Source organism: Oryctolagus cuniculus, chromosome 17 (genome assembly GCF_051225735.1).
Source record: "Oryctolagus cuniculus isolate XC-2025 breed Fujian yellow rabbit chromosome 17, ASM5122573v1, whole genome shotgun sequence".
NCBI lineage: Eukaryota > Metazoa > Chordata > Mammalia > Lagomorpha > Leporidae > Oryctolagus > Oryctolagus cuniculus.
The window spans coordinates 59,685,055-59,702,204 of record NC_142883.1 but is presented as its reverse complement, the minus strand read 5'-3'; the positions used below and the strand labels follow the sequence as shown (position 1 = coordinate 59,702,204).

The 17,150-nt window shown below is 49.7% G+C and overlaps 1 protein-coding gene across 1 annotated transcript; it reads left to right on the top strand.

Annotated features, from left to right (window-relative positions):
• The first annotated feature begins 13,936 nt into the window (after nt 1–13,936).
• UBB (ubiquitin B) lies at nt 13,937–15,795 on the top strand. The gene is made up of 2 exons (XM_017348855.4): nt 13,937–14,027; nt 14,732–15,795. Exon 2 carries the CDS (start codon nt 14,738–14,740, stop codon nt 15,653–15,655), a length of 918 nt encoding a protein of 305 aa, XP_017204344.3. The 5' UTR covers nt 13,937–14,027; nt 14,732–14,737; the 3' UTR covers nt 15,656–15,795.
• Nucleotides 15,796–17,150: the final 1,355 nt, after the last annotated feature.

Genomic DNA, 17,150 nt, shown 5'->3' with positions numbered 1-17,150 from the left:
TGGACTTACCCTGTTTGTGCTGTGATGTCTCTTTGTGGCATTATTTTGCATTTTCTTGTTGTGTAGTGAGGTGGAACATCTTTCCATGTGCTTACTGACCATCTGGAGTTCTTATTTTATTGAGGTACCTGTTCACAAGCACTCCTCTGAGAATCAGTCCGTTTTATCAGTTGGGTTGTTTGATACAAAGGAGGTATTTATGTCCAAAAACCTGTCATTTGCCAGATACATATACTGAGAATGAGTTCTCCCAGGGCTGGCTTTCCTTTTCCCTTTCTTAATGCTGTCTTTGATTAGTGGAGGTGTTTTATTGTGATGAAGGCCGATTTGTGATTATTTTATGGTGTTTTTTTAAAAGATTTATTTTATTTATTTGAAAGACAGAGTTACAGAGAGAAGTACAGACAAGAGAGAGGTCTTCCATCCACTGGTTCACTCCCCAGTTGGCCACAACGGCCGGAGCTGCACCAATCCGAAGCCAGGAGCCAGGAGCTTCGTCCCGGTCTCCCACGTGGGTTCAGGAGTCCAAGGACTTGGGCCATCTTCTACTGCTTTCCCAGGCCACAGCAGAGAGCTGGATCAGGAGAGGAGCAGCCGGGACTAAAACCGGCACCCATATGGGATGCCAGCACTTCAGGCCAGGGCATTAACCCGCTGTGCCACAGCCCTGGCCCCCATGATGTTTTTAAAATGTCACATTGGAAAAGAAAAATCTCATTGCCTGCTCCTACCCCCAGAGATAATTTCTTCTAGAAATTTTATATATTTGTCTTAGTCTTTCAAACTTTCTGCATATACTGTAACATATCAATACCACTCTGTTTAACTACTTTAGCTTCTTTTTTTTTTTTTTTAATTTTTCTTTTATCTGACAGGTAGAGTTATAGACAGTGAGAGAGAGAGACAGACAGAAAGGTCTTCTTTCCGTTGGTTCACCCCCCAAATGGCCGCCACGGCTGGAGCTATGCCGATCCGAAGCCAGGAGCCAGGTGCTTCCTCCTGGTCTCCCACACAGGTGCAGGCGCCCAAGCACTTGGGCCATCCTCCACTGCTCTCCCAGGCCACAGCAGAGAGCTGGACTGGAAGATGAGCAACCGGGACTAGAACCCGGCGCCCATATAGGATGCCAGCGCTGCAAGGCGGAGGATTAACCAAGTGAGCCACGGCGCCGGCCTCAGCTTGATTCTTTTTTACAAGCTTGTATTTACTTATTTGGGAGTCACACAGAGAGAGGTCCCATCTGTTGGTTCACTCTCCAAATGCCCACAATTGCTGGGATTCAGCCAGAGCTGAAGACGGGAGCACAGAACTTAATCCAGGTCGTCAGGATGGGTGGCAGGGACCCAAGTATTTGAGGTATCACGGCTGCCTCTGACGGTCTGCATCAGGACGAAGCTGATGTAAGATCTTTCTCCCTTTCTCTCTCTCCCTCTCTCTTGAACAAATAATAGTAATCAAAATAGCCTCTTCCTTCATTATGAAAACTTGCTGATTTCTCCCTTTACCCACAGAATTCAGGAATTTAGCCAGATGTGCACATGTATGTCTTTAAATACACATGTTTCAGCCTGCAACACTAGCACCCTTTTGAGCACTGGTTCGTGTCCCAGATGCTCCTCTTCTGATCCAGCTCCCTGTCTATGGGCCGGGAAAAGCAGCACAAGATGGCCCAAGTGCCTGGGCCCCTGCCACCCACATGGGAGACCAGTCTGGAGTTTCAGGCTCCTGTCTTCAGCCTGGCTCTGCCCCAGCCACTGTGGCCACTTGGAGAGTGATCCAGTAGATGGAAGATTTCTTTCCCCCAATCTCTGCAACTCTGCCTTTCAAATAAATAACACTTTAAAATAAATTTGTAGACAGAGAGTATAATAGTGGTTAACAGGGACTCGGGGAGAAGGGAATGAGGACTTACTGTTTAATGAGTACAGGGTTTCAGTATAATCAAAAAGCTTTGGAAACGGATACTGGTGATGGTTGCATAACATCATGAATGTACTTAAAGCCACTGAACTGTACACTAGAAGAAGTTAAGACAGTGGAATTTATGCTATATATGACTACAATAAACTCATCCTGCATGCTAAAGCGCAAATAGAAGAAAAAAAGACAAAAAATTACTCATAGTTTGCACACCGTGATGTATAACATGGCAGGTTTAGGATACAAAAGTCCACTTGTAAAAACCAGAAATGGTCATTTTTGTACCAGAAGCAGTCAAATTCATAGACAAAAAGTAGAATGGCAGGTGACAGAGGCTGGAGGGAGTTGTGCTTCCTGGTCCAATTTCAGTCGGGGAAGGTGATAATGCTGGAGGTGCGGAGTGGTGATGACTGCACAATGTGAATGTGCCTAAAGCCAGCGAACGGTGCATTCAAAAATTGTGAAAATGGTGAATTTTATGTCTATTTTACTACAATTAAACAAATTTAGGGCCAGTGTTGTGGCACAGTGGGTTAAGCTGCCACCTGCAATGCCAGCAGCCCATAAGGAGCACTGGCTCAAATCCTGGCTGCTCCACTTTTGATCCAACTCCCTGCTAATGAGCCTGGGAAAGCAGCAAAGGATGCCCAAGTGCTTGGGCCCCTGTACCCATGTGGGAGACTGCCCTGCCTGGGCTGTTGTGGCCATTTGGGGAGTGAACCAGCAGATGGAAGGTCTCTGTCTCTGTGTTTCTCTGTCTGTAATTCTACCTTTCAAGTAAATAGATAAACCTTTAAACAAAAAGTTGGACTTTTTAAAGGTTTATTTATTTGAAAGGCAGAGTGAGAGAGAGGCAGAGACAAAAATGGATCTTCTATCCACTGGTTCTCTCTCCAGATGGCACAACAGCCAGGTCTGGGTCAGGCCAGAGCCAGGAGCCAGGAACTCCATCCGGATGTTCCATATGAGTGACAGGGGCCTAAGTACTTGGGCCATCTTCTCTTGACTTTCCAGGTGCATCAGCAGGATGCTGGAGTGGAACAGCTGGGACTTGAACTGACACTCCAATATGGGATGCTGGCATCACAAATGGTGGCTTAACCTGTTGTGCGGCCCCTAACATGGACATTTTTGATTCTAGATTAGGCGCCTAAAATCAACAATGATGAAGTCTGGTGACTCGGGATATGGTGAAAACAGTCCAGTATGTGATGTGCTCCCACGAGAAAAAATACAACTCTCAACTCTTAAGGGACAAGGCAAAAACCCTAGGAAGGGGCAGGCCTGGTGGTCAAGACTCAGTTGGGAAGCTCCCATCTTATCCAAGTGCTTGGATCCAAGTCCTGGCCCTGCTCCCACTCAGACAGACCCTGGGAAGTAGCCAGTAGTGGCTCAAGTAATTGGGTCCCTGCCACCTATTTGGGAGACATGAATTGAGTTCCAGGCCCTCAACTTCAACTGCTGCATGATTTGGGGGAGATAGGAGCTCTCTCTTCGTCTCAAATAATTTTTTTAAAAAACTGGCAAACATGTACAGGATTTTAAAAGAGAATCTGAAAATAGTGTGTTCAATTTGCTGTTTTAAAGCACTGCTGTGTAAGTTCTCCTTCTGGAAAACAAGGATACTATAATGTAGAAGCGTAAGAGTAAACAGCAGCACCCTCTGATGCAAATACGCTTTTTTGATAAGATTTGCCTATGCCCGATGAGTGGGACCTGGCTGGAGCGCCCTCCAGAGTACCTTCACCCCTGGGAATGTGCAGAATCCTCAGCGACCACTAGGGGGGAGGCGGCCCCTTGTCATGCGGCTAGCGGCAGGTACAGTAGCAAGGAGGTAACGCCGTTACCTCACACCATTTTGTACCTACACACTTGAGGGGCCTGGGAGCTTCCCACCAGGGAATCCAGTTTGAGGTAGAAGAACCTGCCTGAGGTTAGGGTGCACTGGCAGAAGCACCCACATTGCTCAGCTTGTTTGACAGACCTCATTTCTGTCCTTGATGTTATTTCTCTGAGTATTTACATCCCTCCTGTCAACACACCTGGGGAAAAATGAGAACCTCTGAGCATCTTCTAGGGCACCACCAAACTTGGTGCCAACTGGCAAAAAAGTCTGAGCTGGCACAGGGCTCCGCAGGCTGACGGATGCGGTTCAAGTAAACATGACTCAGCAAGGGCCAGTGTTGTGGCCCGGCAGGATAAGACACAGCCTGCAATGCCTGCATTCCACGTGAGTGTTGGTTTGAGTCCCGGCTGCTTCTCTTCTAGTCCAGCATTCCTGCTAACGTGCCTGGGAAGGCACAGGAGGACGGCCTGAGTACTTGGGCTGGTCACCCACATGGGAGGCCAGGATGGAGTTCAGGGCTCCAGGCTTTCATCTGACCTGCACCCGACTGTTGCAGCCATCTGGGGAGTGAACCAGCAGATGGAAGACCTGTCTCTTCCTCTCCTTCTCTGTGTAATTGTGCCTTTCTTTTCTTTTCTTTCTTTTTTTTTTTTTTTTGATAGGCAGAGTTAGTGAGAGAGACAGAGAGAGAAAAGAGAGAAAAGAAAGAAAGGTCTTCCTTTTGTTGGTTCACCCCCCAAATGCCCGCCACAGCCAGAGCTACGCCGATCCGAAGCCAGGAGCCAGGAGGTTCTTCCTGGTCTCCTATGCGGGTGCAGGGGCGCAAGTACTCGGGCCATCCTCTGCTGCTTTCCCAGGCCACAGCAGAGAGCTGGACTGGAAGAAGTGCAGCTGGGACTAGAACCTGGTGCCCATATGGGATGCCAGCGCCGCAGGTGGAGGATTAGCCAAGCAAGCCATGGCGCCGGCCCCTAGGTTAACAAATTATTAAAAATAAACAAACACATCTTTAAAATAAATAAATAAAATGACTCAATGACACCTGTTGGGGTACAGTAACACTTTTTTTTTTTTTTTTGACAGGCAGAGTGGACAGAGAGAAAAAGGTCTTCCTTTTGCCGTTGGTTCACCCTCCAATGGCCGCCGCGGCCGGCACACCGCACTGATCCGAAGCCAGGAGCCAGGTGCATCTCCTGGTCTCCCATGCAGGTGCAGGGCCCAAGGACCTGGGCCATCCTCCACTGCACTCCCAGGCCATAGCAGAGAGGGGCAACCAGGACAGAATCCGGCGCCCTGACCGGGACTAGAACCCGGTGTGCCGGCGCCGTTAGGTGGAGGATTAGCCTGTTGAGCCATGGCGCCGGCCACAGTAACACTTTTATTCAGGACTTTCTGACAAGTACAGGGTCTATTGCAGCAGAGTGGTGCAGTGGGCAGTGGGAGAGAGTGCTAAGTGCACCGCAGGCAAGTGGCGATTTACAGCTGTCAGAGGATGGAAAATTACTGGGAGGAGACATCAGGGATGAGGGGGATTCTGGCTAAACTGACTTGGCCGGATTCTTGCTGAAGACAGGACAGGGTGACCAGACTTCACATGGATGGAGGATGAGGAAGCTGGTCAGATATCAAGGAAGGGAGTTAAGGCTAAACTGACTCAGCAGGGTCTTCGTTCCAGCTGCATTTTATATCTGCGTAAGGAAGTACACGAATGGGCCCAGGAGAAGGCACAGAAACTTCACTCAAGTTTGTCCAAGCAAAGAATCTTTGTCAAGGCTTCTGAGTGAGTTAGAAAAAGACACCCTTTCTTCCTGGGCAGCCCTAACAGTGGACAGTGAGTGCTGAGTGGCAACCCTCACAAGGCAGGTGCTCCTGCCGTCCACGTGAGGATGAGTGCAACTCACTCACTCACGGTCACGCAGTTAGCAGGTGGCCCAGCTCGTGATGTAGGGAAGGGCACTGACCTTGGGCACCCTGAACTGCTGCCCACATCCAGTGGACTCACCAGTCTCCTGTCCCGCCCTCTAGTCTACTTCCTCATGGCAGCAACAGATTTTAACTCTTGACTGTTATACTAATAATGCACATAATATGTATGTAGGGTTCAAGCAATAACAACTCCAACCATGTTGGGAAAGAAGCTTTATCAGATTTCTCTGATGCAGCCGGCACTGTGGTATAGTAAGTAAAGCCACTGTCTACAATCATCCCATATAAGTGTGGGTTCAAGTCCCAGCTGCTCCACTTCCTATCCAGTTCCCTGCTAATGTATTTGGGAAAGCAGCCAAAGATGGCCCAAGTGCATAGGAGACCTGGAAGAAGCTCCTGGCTTCTGGCTTCAGATAGGCCCAGCTCTGGCTGTTGCAGCCATCTAGGGAGTGAACCAGTGGATGGAAGACTTTTCTGTCTCTCCCTCTCTCTGTAACTGTGCTTTTTTTTTTTTTTTTGACATGCAGAGTGGACAGTGAGAGAGAGAGAGACAGAGAGAAAGGTCTTCCTTTTGCCGTTGGTTCACCCTCCAATGGCCACCGCGGCCGCAGCACCGCGCTGATCCGATGGCAGGAGCCAGGTGTTTCTCCTGGTCTCCCATGGGGTGCAGGGCCCAAGCACTTGGGCCATCCTCCACTGCACTCCCAGGCCACAGCAGAGAGCTGGCCTGGAAGAGGGGCAACCAGGACAGAATCTGGCGCCCTGACCAGGACTAGAACCCGGTGTGCCGGCGCCGCAAGGCGGAGGATTAGCCTAGTGAGTCGCGGCGCCGGCTGTAACTGTACTCTTAAATAAATAAATAAATAAAATCTTAAAAAAAAAAAAGGCTCACTTTGGAGTGGTCTATTCTGGTGCCCTTCAAGGCCACAACTGTTTCTGTCCTCAGCCTCCAGTAAATGTCTACTAGTGAGCATTTGGTATTATTTCTTTTTTTTTTTAAGATTTATTTACTGGGGCCGGCACTGTGGCGTAGCATGTGAAGCCGCCGCCTGCAGTGCTGGCATCCCATGTGGGCACCGGCTCGAGACCCAGCTGCTCCACTTCCCATCCAGGTCCCTGCAATTGCCTGGGAAAGCAGTAGAAGATGGCCCAAGTCCTTGACCCCTGCAACGATGTGGGAGACCCGGAAGAGGCTTCTGGCTCCTGATCGGCACAACTCTGGCTATTGTAGCCAATTTGGGAGTGAACCAGCAGATGGAAGACATCCCTCCCTCCCTCTCTCTCTCCTTCTCTCTGTGTATACTTCTGACTTTCAAATAAATAAATAAATAATAAATCTTTTTTTATTTTTTAAAGGTAAAAACAAAACAAGAACCCTCAGAACAGGTTCAAATTTCTGTTTCCTCTGAGAACTTTAACAAAAATTTATTTGAAATGTAGAGCAAAGGGGGAGGGGCAGGGGGAAAAGGAGGAAGAGAAACTCAAGACAGATCTTTCATCTGTTTGTTCCATGCCCAAATGCCCACAACAGCCGAGGCTGGCCAGGCCAGGTTGAAGCCAGGAGTCTGGCACTCTGAGTCTCCCATTTGGGTGGCAGGGGGCCCGAGCATCCGTTGTTGCTTTCCCAGGAGCATCAGCAAGGAGCTGGATTGGACGCAGGGTAGACAGGACTCAAACTTGTACTCTGACATAGGATGTGGGCATCCTGCACCGTAACTCTCATCCTGGAACTGTTTTTCAGTGCCCTTTACCCAGGGGCCACTTTGGGGCCTGAACCTCCCCTCTTCCCCTGGGTGATGGGGCCTTTCCATATTCTGAGCACCTTTTCTCTGACTCCTACTTCTCCACCCTACACCACCTCACTCGGTCACTAGGGCCTTTGATGCTCTCAGTACCATGGACAGAGTGCTTTAAGCCCACACCCCCAACCACCCATCCTATTTGTTCACTTCTCCTTTGTTACAGGAATGTGCCTGAGGGTAGGCAGCACAGCAAAGCCTCCAATGAGCCAGACAGGGGCAGGCTACTGAGGCCAGAAAGATGCATCTCCTTAGAGGAAGGGGCTGCCCCTCTGCTGTGTGAAGGGGGCCATTTGTGTGCTGGTGCCTCTTCCAGGCACAGCCTCGCGGTCCGTCTGGGAGAGGGAATGTTGGACAGACAGCAGACATTTACTTAGCACCTACTCTGTGCCAGGTGTTCCTCTGGGCAGCCATGAATGGGACAGAATCTGACCTCCAGAGGCTAACAATCTACAGGGGTAAGAAAGGGAATGAATGAATGAGTATGTCAACCTAAAGAGAAACTCTCCAGAAGAGACGAGTTTACTGGAATGGTGGGAGGCTGCAGTCCAGTACACGAACAAGCACGCTCTCACTGATCACAGAGGCCTATGAGAGGGGGCTGGCACAGAGAGGGACAGACATTGTAGCACAGCAGGTTAAACCACTGCTTAGGACATCCACATCCCCTATGGGAGAGCTTCTGATCCAGCTTCCTTCTAACGTATCCTGAGAGGAAGCAGAGGATGGCTCAAGTGCTTGGGCATTTGGAAGTAAAGCAGCAGATGAAAGATTTCTGTGTGTCAGTCCACTTTTCAAATAGTGAAAATAAATCTCTTAAAAGTGTTCTTGCTTTGAGGTATAACTGATGAGCAGTAAGTTGCATATATTCAAAGTATACAAACTGCCAAGCTTCTTAATGTTTACCCCCATGAAACCATCACCACAACCAAGACAATAAGCATTTCCATTACTCCAAAAGCTTCTCTCTGCCTTTAATAATTCATGCTACCACATTCCTTCTCCCTGCCTCCATCCCCACGTGACAACTAATCTGTTCTCCTTTCTTTAAAGACATACTTATTTGAAAGACAGAGTAACAGAGGTGGGGGGGGGGAGATCTTCCACCCCAAATGGCCACAACAGCCGGTTCTGGGCCAAGTTGAAGCCAGGAGCAAGGAACCCCACCCAGGTCTCCCATGTGGGTGGCAGGGGTCCAAACACTTGGCCATCTTCTGCTGCCTTCCCAGGTGCATTAACAGGAAGCTGGACTGGAAGCTGAGCAACCAGCATTGCAATATGGGATGCCGGCATCGACCCACTGTGTGACAACAGGGGCTCTCCTCCTGCTTTCCCTAGGGATGCTGGTCTTTGTCCCCTTGTCTAGTTATAGATGCTCATCATACTTTATTTGGACAATGGCCACAGTCTCTGAAGGCCTCCATTTCATCCCCTTTCACCTGTTGAGATGTCAACAAGTTATACTAAAATAGAAATTCTGATAAGGTCACTCCCAAGCAAAACAACTATAGAAAGAAGTCTAAAGTCCTTAGCACAGTAAAGTGGGCCCTTGTTAGTCATCTACTCAATAACTACTAAGTGCTATTTATGTACCAGATACTATGCTAGTGATGGACTAGTAGACATGGCCTGGACCCCTCATGTAGTTTACATTCTCTCTGAGGGGAAACAGAGATAGAACTACAAAATAATAAAATTATAGATTGATTAAACATGACACTGTTATAAAACAGACAACTGGGGAACTGTGATTGAGTCCCAGGAGCACAGCTAATGTCACAGACAGCCTTTCTCAGGACGTGCCACTTATGTTTCCTAAAACACGGAAAGGACGTGGCTGTGAGAGCAGTTCTAAGTAAAGGCAACATCAAGTGCAAAGATCCAGCAGTTGGGGAGAGCTTGGTGTTTCCTAAGGACTGCAGGGGCCAGTGGGGCTGGACAGTGTGGAGACTTGAGTTCTGCTTCCCCTGCCCACTGGCAGCCACCCTAGGTTCCAGCCGTAAACAACTACCCACTACTTCTACTTCTTCAACACCCAAGCCTTCTCATGTTTCCTCCTGCTCTCATGCCTGGACAAGCCCACTCATCCTTGTGAATGGCCCAACAGTACCTGCTCTGAAACTCCATGGTCCCCCACATAACTAAACTGCCCCTTCCTCTAGGCCTCCACAAAAGACTGTATGCACTGCTTTTTTTTTTTTCTTTTTTCTAAGATTTATTTATTTGAGCAGAGCTTACGCAGAGCCAGAGTGCTTCCATCCACCTGCTCACTCCCCAAATGGCCCCAACAGCTGAGTCTGTGCCAGGCTGAAGCCAGGAATTTCATCCGGGTCTCCCACGTAGGTGGCAGAGGCACAAGCACCTGCGCCATGTTCCCACGTTCTCCCAGGAGTGTTAGCAGGGAGCTGGATTGGAGGCAGAACAGCCAGGCCTTGAACTGGCACTCCAATATGGGATTCCAGCATTGCAGGTGCCGGCTTAACCTGCTGCACCACGATGCTAGCCCTTTCTCTTTTTCCATATGACTAATATTTATTGGGTGCTTTTTCTCTTTCTATGTCCAGGCACCACTTTTTTTTTTTTTTTTTAAGAGTTACAGAAATGGGGCCTATGCTGTGGTGTAGTGGGTAGCTGCCTGTAGCCCTGGCATCCCATATGGCCGCTGGTTTGAGTCTCAGCTGCTCCACTTCCCATCTTGCTCCCTGCTAACGCACCTGGGAAGGCAGTGGAAGACGGCCCAAGTCCTTGGGCTCCTGCACCCACATAGGAGACCCAGAAGCAGCTCCTGGCTCCCGTCTGGCCCAGCTCTGGCTGAAGTGGCCATGTGGGGAGTGAACCAGCGTATGGAAGACCTCTCTCTCTGTCCCTCCCTCTTTCTGTAACTCTGCCGTTCAAATAAAATACATCTTTTTTTAAAAAAAAAAAAGGTTTATTTGAAAGAGTTTCACAGAGATAGGTGAGGCAGAGAGAGAGAGAGAGAGAGAGAGGGAGAGAGAAAGATCTTCCATGTGCTGGTTCACTCCCCAAAAGGCCACTTCAGCCAGATCTACGGGGATCAGGTGCCAGGAGCTTCTTTCGGGTCTGCCATGCAGGTGAAGGGTCTTAAGCACTTGGGCCATCTTCTGCTGCTTGTCCAGCCCATAGCAGGGAGCTGGATTGGAAGTGGAGCAGCTGGGACTCAAACCGGTGCACATATGGGATGCCAGCACTTGCAGGCGGTGGCTTTACCTGCTACACCACAGTGCTGGGCCCGAAATAAAATAAACAAATCTTGGGGCTGGCACCATGGCTCACTTGGTTAATCCTCTGCCTGCGGCGCCGGCATCCCATATGGGCCCCGGGTTCAGGTCCCAGTTGTTCCTCTTCCAGTCCAGCTCTCTGCTGTGGCATGGGAAGGCAGTGGAGGATGGTCCAGGTGCTTGGGCGCTGCACCCGCATGGGAGACCAGGAGGAAGCACCTGGCTCCTGGCTTTGGATCAGCACAGCACCGGCCGTAGCAGCCATTTGGGGGGTGAACCAACAGAAGGAAGACCTTTCTCTCTGTCTCTCTCCTCTCTCTCACTGTCTAACTCTGCTATGGCCTGGGATAGCAGTAGAAGATGGCCCAAGTCCTAGGGCCCCTGCACCTGCATATGGAAACCAGAGGAAGCTCCTGGCTCCTGGCTTTGGATCAGTGTAGCTCCGGTCATTGCAGCCATTTGGGGAGTGAACCAGTGGATGGAAGATCTTTCTCTCTCTCTAAAAAACAGAAAACAACAAAAAATAAATAAATGTTAAAAAAAAACTTAAGGAAATTGGTGGTTCTATGGTGTTTGCTATATTATCTTAAATTTTCATTATGTATTGCTATTTCATAACAACATTTTAAAGTAGTTATTTTTAAAAGGGCAGATTTCTGGAAGTTTGAGGTTCAAGATCAAAGTACTTCAGAATTTTGCTGTGTTCATTTGGGATTCAATATCAACGTTTCTATCTTGTTTGTAACAAATTAGGATTTAGTCCCATAACTATTGAAATAAACAGCCAAATATGAAATATAAAGTCCACATTTTAAGTACCACTTGGTAACGTCGAGTGAACAATTGTGAATTTGTAATTGGAACTGAAGTTCTCTGATACTTTTTTTTTTTTTTTTTTTGGACAGGCAGAGTGGACAGTGAAAGAGAGAGACAGAGAGAAAGGTCTTCCTTTGCCGTTGGTTCACCCTCCAATGGCCGCCGCGGCTGGTGCGCTGCAGCTGGCGCACCACGCTGATCTGATGGCAGGAGCCAGGAGCCAGGTGCTAATCCTGGTCTCCCATGGGGTGCAGGGCCCAAGCACTTGGGCCATCCTCCACTGCACTCCCTGGCCACAGCAGAGAGCTGGCCTGGAAGAGGGGCAACCGGGACAGAATCCGGCGCTCCGACCGGGACTAGAACCCGGTGTGCCGGCGCTGCAAGGCGGAAGATTAGCCTAGTGAGCCGCAGCGCCAGCCCTCGGATACATTTTTATGAAAAGACAACTAGCTAAGTGAAATCATTGAAACTTCCAGAAAAAAAAAAATTCCTCTTTGTTTTTTTCAATAGAACTGCCCAGGCAACCCGAGAACAATATAGTCATGTTTTTCCTTTCATGTTTTGGTGCCTATGGCTATCACAAAGCCTTTTTTTTTTTTCTTTTCTGGGAAAACTACACTTTATTCAGTAAACAAGCATTTATTCAGCACCCTGGCAACACTGTGCTAGATCCCTAAATTCCGGATCTTAGGGCTTTCTTTTTACTGTTTAATTCACTTACAAATCACCTTTCATAACGCATTACCCGAAATGACACGTGCTTACTAAAAAGTCTGGTTTGGGAACACACCATAAAACCTTGTTTACCGAACAAGGACAGCATGCGCCCTGCACTGACAACACTTTGGGGAAACACGGAACGGAGAAGCAACACGACTTAGTTCTGGTAACTGCTGGACCCGGAGATGCAGCCTGCAGAGCCGCACTCCAGCTCGGCCCCTCCGCGGATTCTGACTCGCTGATGGCTAATATAATACAGACCCAGACTCGGTAAAACAGACATGTTATAAACTGACCCACATCCTTTGCAATCACTTCCACAACTGTCTATTTTTAATGAAATATTTTTTTCCTATCTGCTGCTTCCTCAAGTCGTTCGGTCTTAGCAAAGTGTTAACCCAGGCATTTACCCATCACTGGCCCGTTGCTTTAACGACAGTTTAACGTGAAGCTCACACAGGGTGGACATCGAATGACTTATGGACCTCCCCCCCCTCCCCGCACACACCCCCAAGCGCTGTTTACCTCATTCGCGTGACCACGGAAACGTCTAGAAGGCAAACCGCCAGGGTCACACACGTTCGCTTCCTCTCCGCCGCCCACGGCTCCGGGTGGCTCCGAGGTCCCAACCCCCTGCCTCCCTCACGGTCCTCGGGCTCCGTCCGCGGTCCCGAGCGGGGTCCGCCGCCTTCGCCGCCTCGCCCACCCCTCGCGTCGCCCGCCTTCCCCTGCCGCTGCCTGCGTTCGGGAGCACTGGCGGGTACGGCCCGTGCCGACCACCGCGTCCCCCACAGCCCGGGGTGCGGTGGGGGCGTCCCCGCAGAGGGCCCCCCGCTCCACAGCCGAGATGCCCGGATTCTCCTCGGGGCCGTGATGAGGATCGTGACACAGCATCTAGGGACGTGACTAAAGCTCCACTCAACCTTGCGATAATCCAAACCAAGAATAAAAACGGGCCACGGTGCGGACCGCGCGTTTGTTTGTCGGAAGAGCGAGGCGGAGTGGGGGCGGGGACAGTTGTGTTTCTTTCACACTGGTCGGAGGGCGAGGGGGAAAACACCCCCGTGGGCACTTGCAAAGCAGAGCCCGGGAAACTCGCCACGTAGCCCGCTCTTTTTGTCCCTAAAAACCGAAAAAAGGCGGGACTCGGGGACACGGACCTCCCAAACCTGGCGCCAAAGACCCCCGCCGCCACCTTCAGGCGGAAATACCCCTCTTTCCGGAAGGCGCGCCTTTGTGGCGCACGCGCGCTCCGTCACTTAGCAACGCCGAGGCTCCGCCGCCAGGGAGCCCAGCAACAACTCAGCCGCCGCGCCCTCCACCAATCAGCGGCGACTTTGCGCCCACACGTCCGGCCAATCAACGCTGGCGCAGCAAGGAAGTTTCCAGAGCTTTCGAGGAAGGGCCCTTTAACTCGGATTCATCCGCCTGATATTTTCTCCTCTATTTTCCTAAAAGAGGAAAAGAGACGCCTGAAGAAATAGGGAGTGAATTTTTTACGATCCTTTTTTCGGTCTGCAGTAATTCGGAACTCAGTTGAAAAGCCTCATTGCGACGCGAGAGGAGAGACCCGGGGACTACTTTTTCTGGCGAACGGAGACGGTGGCTACGTAGGAGTAATCTGTTACGCAACAGACGCTGTATAAATATCGGCTCCGCCGCGACTGAGCATCCAGTGGCGAGCGGCTTTCTTGAAGGAACGTTGATCTTTTGGCGTGCCCACCGGCTGCTATTTCAGAGACTTTTCGCCTTCGTTCACAGGTACCGGGTCGCGGCCTACGGGGACTGGGGGGCAGCTGTCAGCGAGGCCTGGCCGGCGGGGTCTCGGGGGCAGGTGGGGGAGGGGAGGGCGGGTGACGTGACGCCGCGCCGGGCCCTTCCGCGAGAGTGGGCCTTGTTGGCGCGGCGGGGGGAGTTGGGGCGGCTGGCGCGCGCGCCGGCGGACGCCAACCGACGCTTAACCGATGGCGATTCCTTCGCATTCGCTTCCGAGGGGGACGGCGGCGGGGAGGTAGCCCGGTGTGACTTGGGGAAACGGTAAATACTGATTTTTACCATTGTGGGGAATGGGCCCTGCCTCTGGACGGCAAATTTTTTTTTTTTTTTAAGCTTGGCGAGACTTAACGGATTTCGTTTCGTTTTCGGTTTACTCAACGCTGTGCTCCGGTTTGGGGAAAAATAAGAACAGGGTGGGAAAGGAACCTCATATAGCTAAAGCATTTAGGAAACACGGCGTGGGATGGTAATTGACGAAACACTTTTGAATAAAGTTGTCTAACTCCGAACCTTGACTAACCAGTTCTAAGGGACTAATTGGAGTCTAGTAAAAACTGGAAGCCTTTGAGAGATGGTAACGACTTTTAAGGCATTTTAAAAATAGTTAATTGCCGGTTTGGAAGCGTTTATTGGAGTGGAAGTGACGTGATGGTCGTGAGGTAACGCCCTGTTTTGCTTGAAAATTGTAGGTCACAATGCAGATCTTCGTGAAGACCCTGACCGGCAAGACCATCACCTTGGAGGTGGAGCCCAGCGACACCATCGAGAATGTCAAGGCCAAGATCCAGGATAAGGAAGGCATTCCTCCCGACCAGCAGAGGCTCATCTTCGCCGGCAAGCAGCTGGAAGATGGCCGCACTCTTTCTGACTACAACATCCAGAAAGAGTCCACCCTGCACCTGGTCCTGCGTCTGAGAGGTGGTATGCAGATCTTCGTGAAGACCCTCACTGGCAAGACCATCACTCTGGAGGTGGAGCCCAGTGACACCATCGAGAACGTCAAGGCCAAGATCCAGGATAAGGAAGGCATTCCTCCCGACCAGCAGAGGCTCATCTTCGCCGGCAAGCAGCTGGAAGATGGCCGCACTCTTTCTGACTACAACATCCAGAAAGAGTCCACCCTGCACCTGGTCCTGCGTCTGAGAGGTGGTATGCAGATCTTCGTGAAGACCCTCACTGGCAAGACCATCACCCTGGAGGTGGAGCCCAGCGACACCATCGAGAATGTCAAGGCCAAGATCCAGGATAAGGAAGGCATTCCTCCTGACCAGCAGAGGCTCATCTTTGCTGGCAAGCAGCTGGAAGATGGCCGCACTCTTTCTGACTACAACATCCAGAAAGAGTCCACCCTGCACCTGGTCCTGCGTCTGAGAGGTGGTATGCAGATCTTCGTGAAGACCCTCACTGGCAAGACCATCACCCTGGAGGTGGAGCCCAGTGACACCATCGAGAACGTCAAGGCCAAGATCCAGGATAAGGAAGGCATTCCTCCTGACCAGCAGAGGCTCATCTTCGCTGGCAAGCAGCTGGAAGATGGCCGCACTCTTTCTGACTACAACATCCAGAAAGAGTCCACCCTGCATCTGGTCCTCCGTCTGAGGGGTGGCTGTTAATTCTTTAGTCTTGCCATTCACAGTGCCTGATGGCGTTACTCTGCACTATAGCCATTTGCCCCAATTTAAGTTTAGAAATTACCAGCTTCAGTAATAGCTGAATCTGTTCAAAATATTAATAAACGTTTTGTTGCATGATACGATCCTTGGTGTCTGTCGTCATGGGATTCTAATGTGGGTATGCCTAACTGGTTAAAATGCTGTGGGGTATGGTTTTAAGATTGGCAATATGACCAAAATTAAGTCACTTGACTTTCTGCTTGAATGTGGTATAGGAACTTTGTCTTGCTCAAAGTTTTTTATGGGTAATGGCAAAATGGGAGGTTTAATTTAAAAGTGTTGATTTAATAATCTTTTTATATATTGAAAAGCAAGACAGTAGTTAAGTGCTTTCAGATTTTTGTGATTATTGGTTAACTATAAGCTATGAATTCGCAGGTGTAAGTGAAGTGTAAACCTGATTCTGTCTCTAAACTGGTAAGCCAAGAAAATGGAATGGAGGTCTGCAGGTTTTGGGGGGGAGGGGAGGCAGGGCAGGTACTTAAGGCACCAAGTGAAAGGCTGGTTGAGGATGAAAAATGGCTTGAAAGCACCACAGGTACGTGAAAGGCGATTTCCATCTGCTGATTGACTCCCTAAGTGACTGTACCAGCTTGTGATAGGCCAAGCTGGAGCAAGGAAGTCCATACAGGATTTCCCCTGTGGGTGCTGGGCCATCTCTGTTCCAGGCACGTCATCAGGGAGCTGACTAGGAAGCTGAACAGCAAGGTTTCAAACTCAGGGCTGTGATGGGGGTTGGGGGAGTGGTGTCGCAGGTGCCTAACCTGTGCAACAATGCAGAACAACTGCTGAAGTGGAACATTAGAGTGAAAAATTCTATAGACAAGGGTAGCAAAATTGGTTTTGGAGAGTAAAGTAATGAGGAGGTACTTCAACTCTTCTAGATGTTTCCTTTTTAACATACTAGAAATTTCCATTATATGTAAGTACAGATAGGAGGGTCTGGCAATACATGTTTACATGAAAAGCCATAACGTGAGCATATTTATGTGTGTCACCGAGTTAGAAAACCCAAAACTAAAAAATTGTTGAGAAATCTTCGATCCACTAGGTGACTCCACAGATTTCAGCAAGTTTTTAAAAGCATTAACAGTTCCTACATTTTTTTAATCAAATTCTTGGATATTGGAGACATTAACGTGTTAAGGATGCTTGGGCCTTGGAAGGCAGTGGAGGATGGCCCAAGTGCTTGGGCCCTTGCCACCCCATGGGAGACCAGGAGGAGGCTCCTGGCTCCTGGCTTCAGATAGGCGCTGCACCAGCCATAACGGCCATTTGGGGGGTGAACCAATGGAGGGAAGACCTTTGCTCACTCTCTAACTCTGCCTGTTTAAAAAAAAAAAAAAAAAGATGCTTGGGCCTTTAGAGATGTTGAAGATTCAAGATCTCAGTTTTTCCTCAGCAAATAAGACTTCTTCTCTAGAGGTTTTTAGAG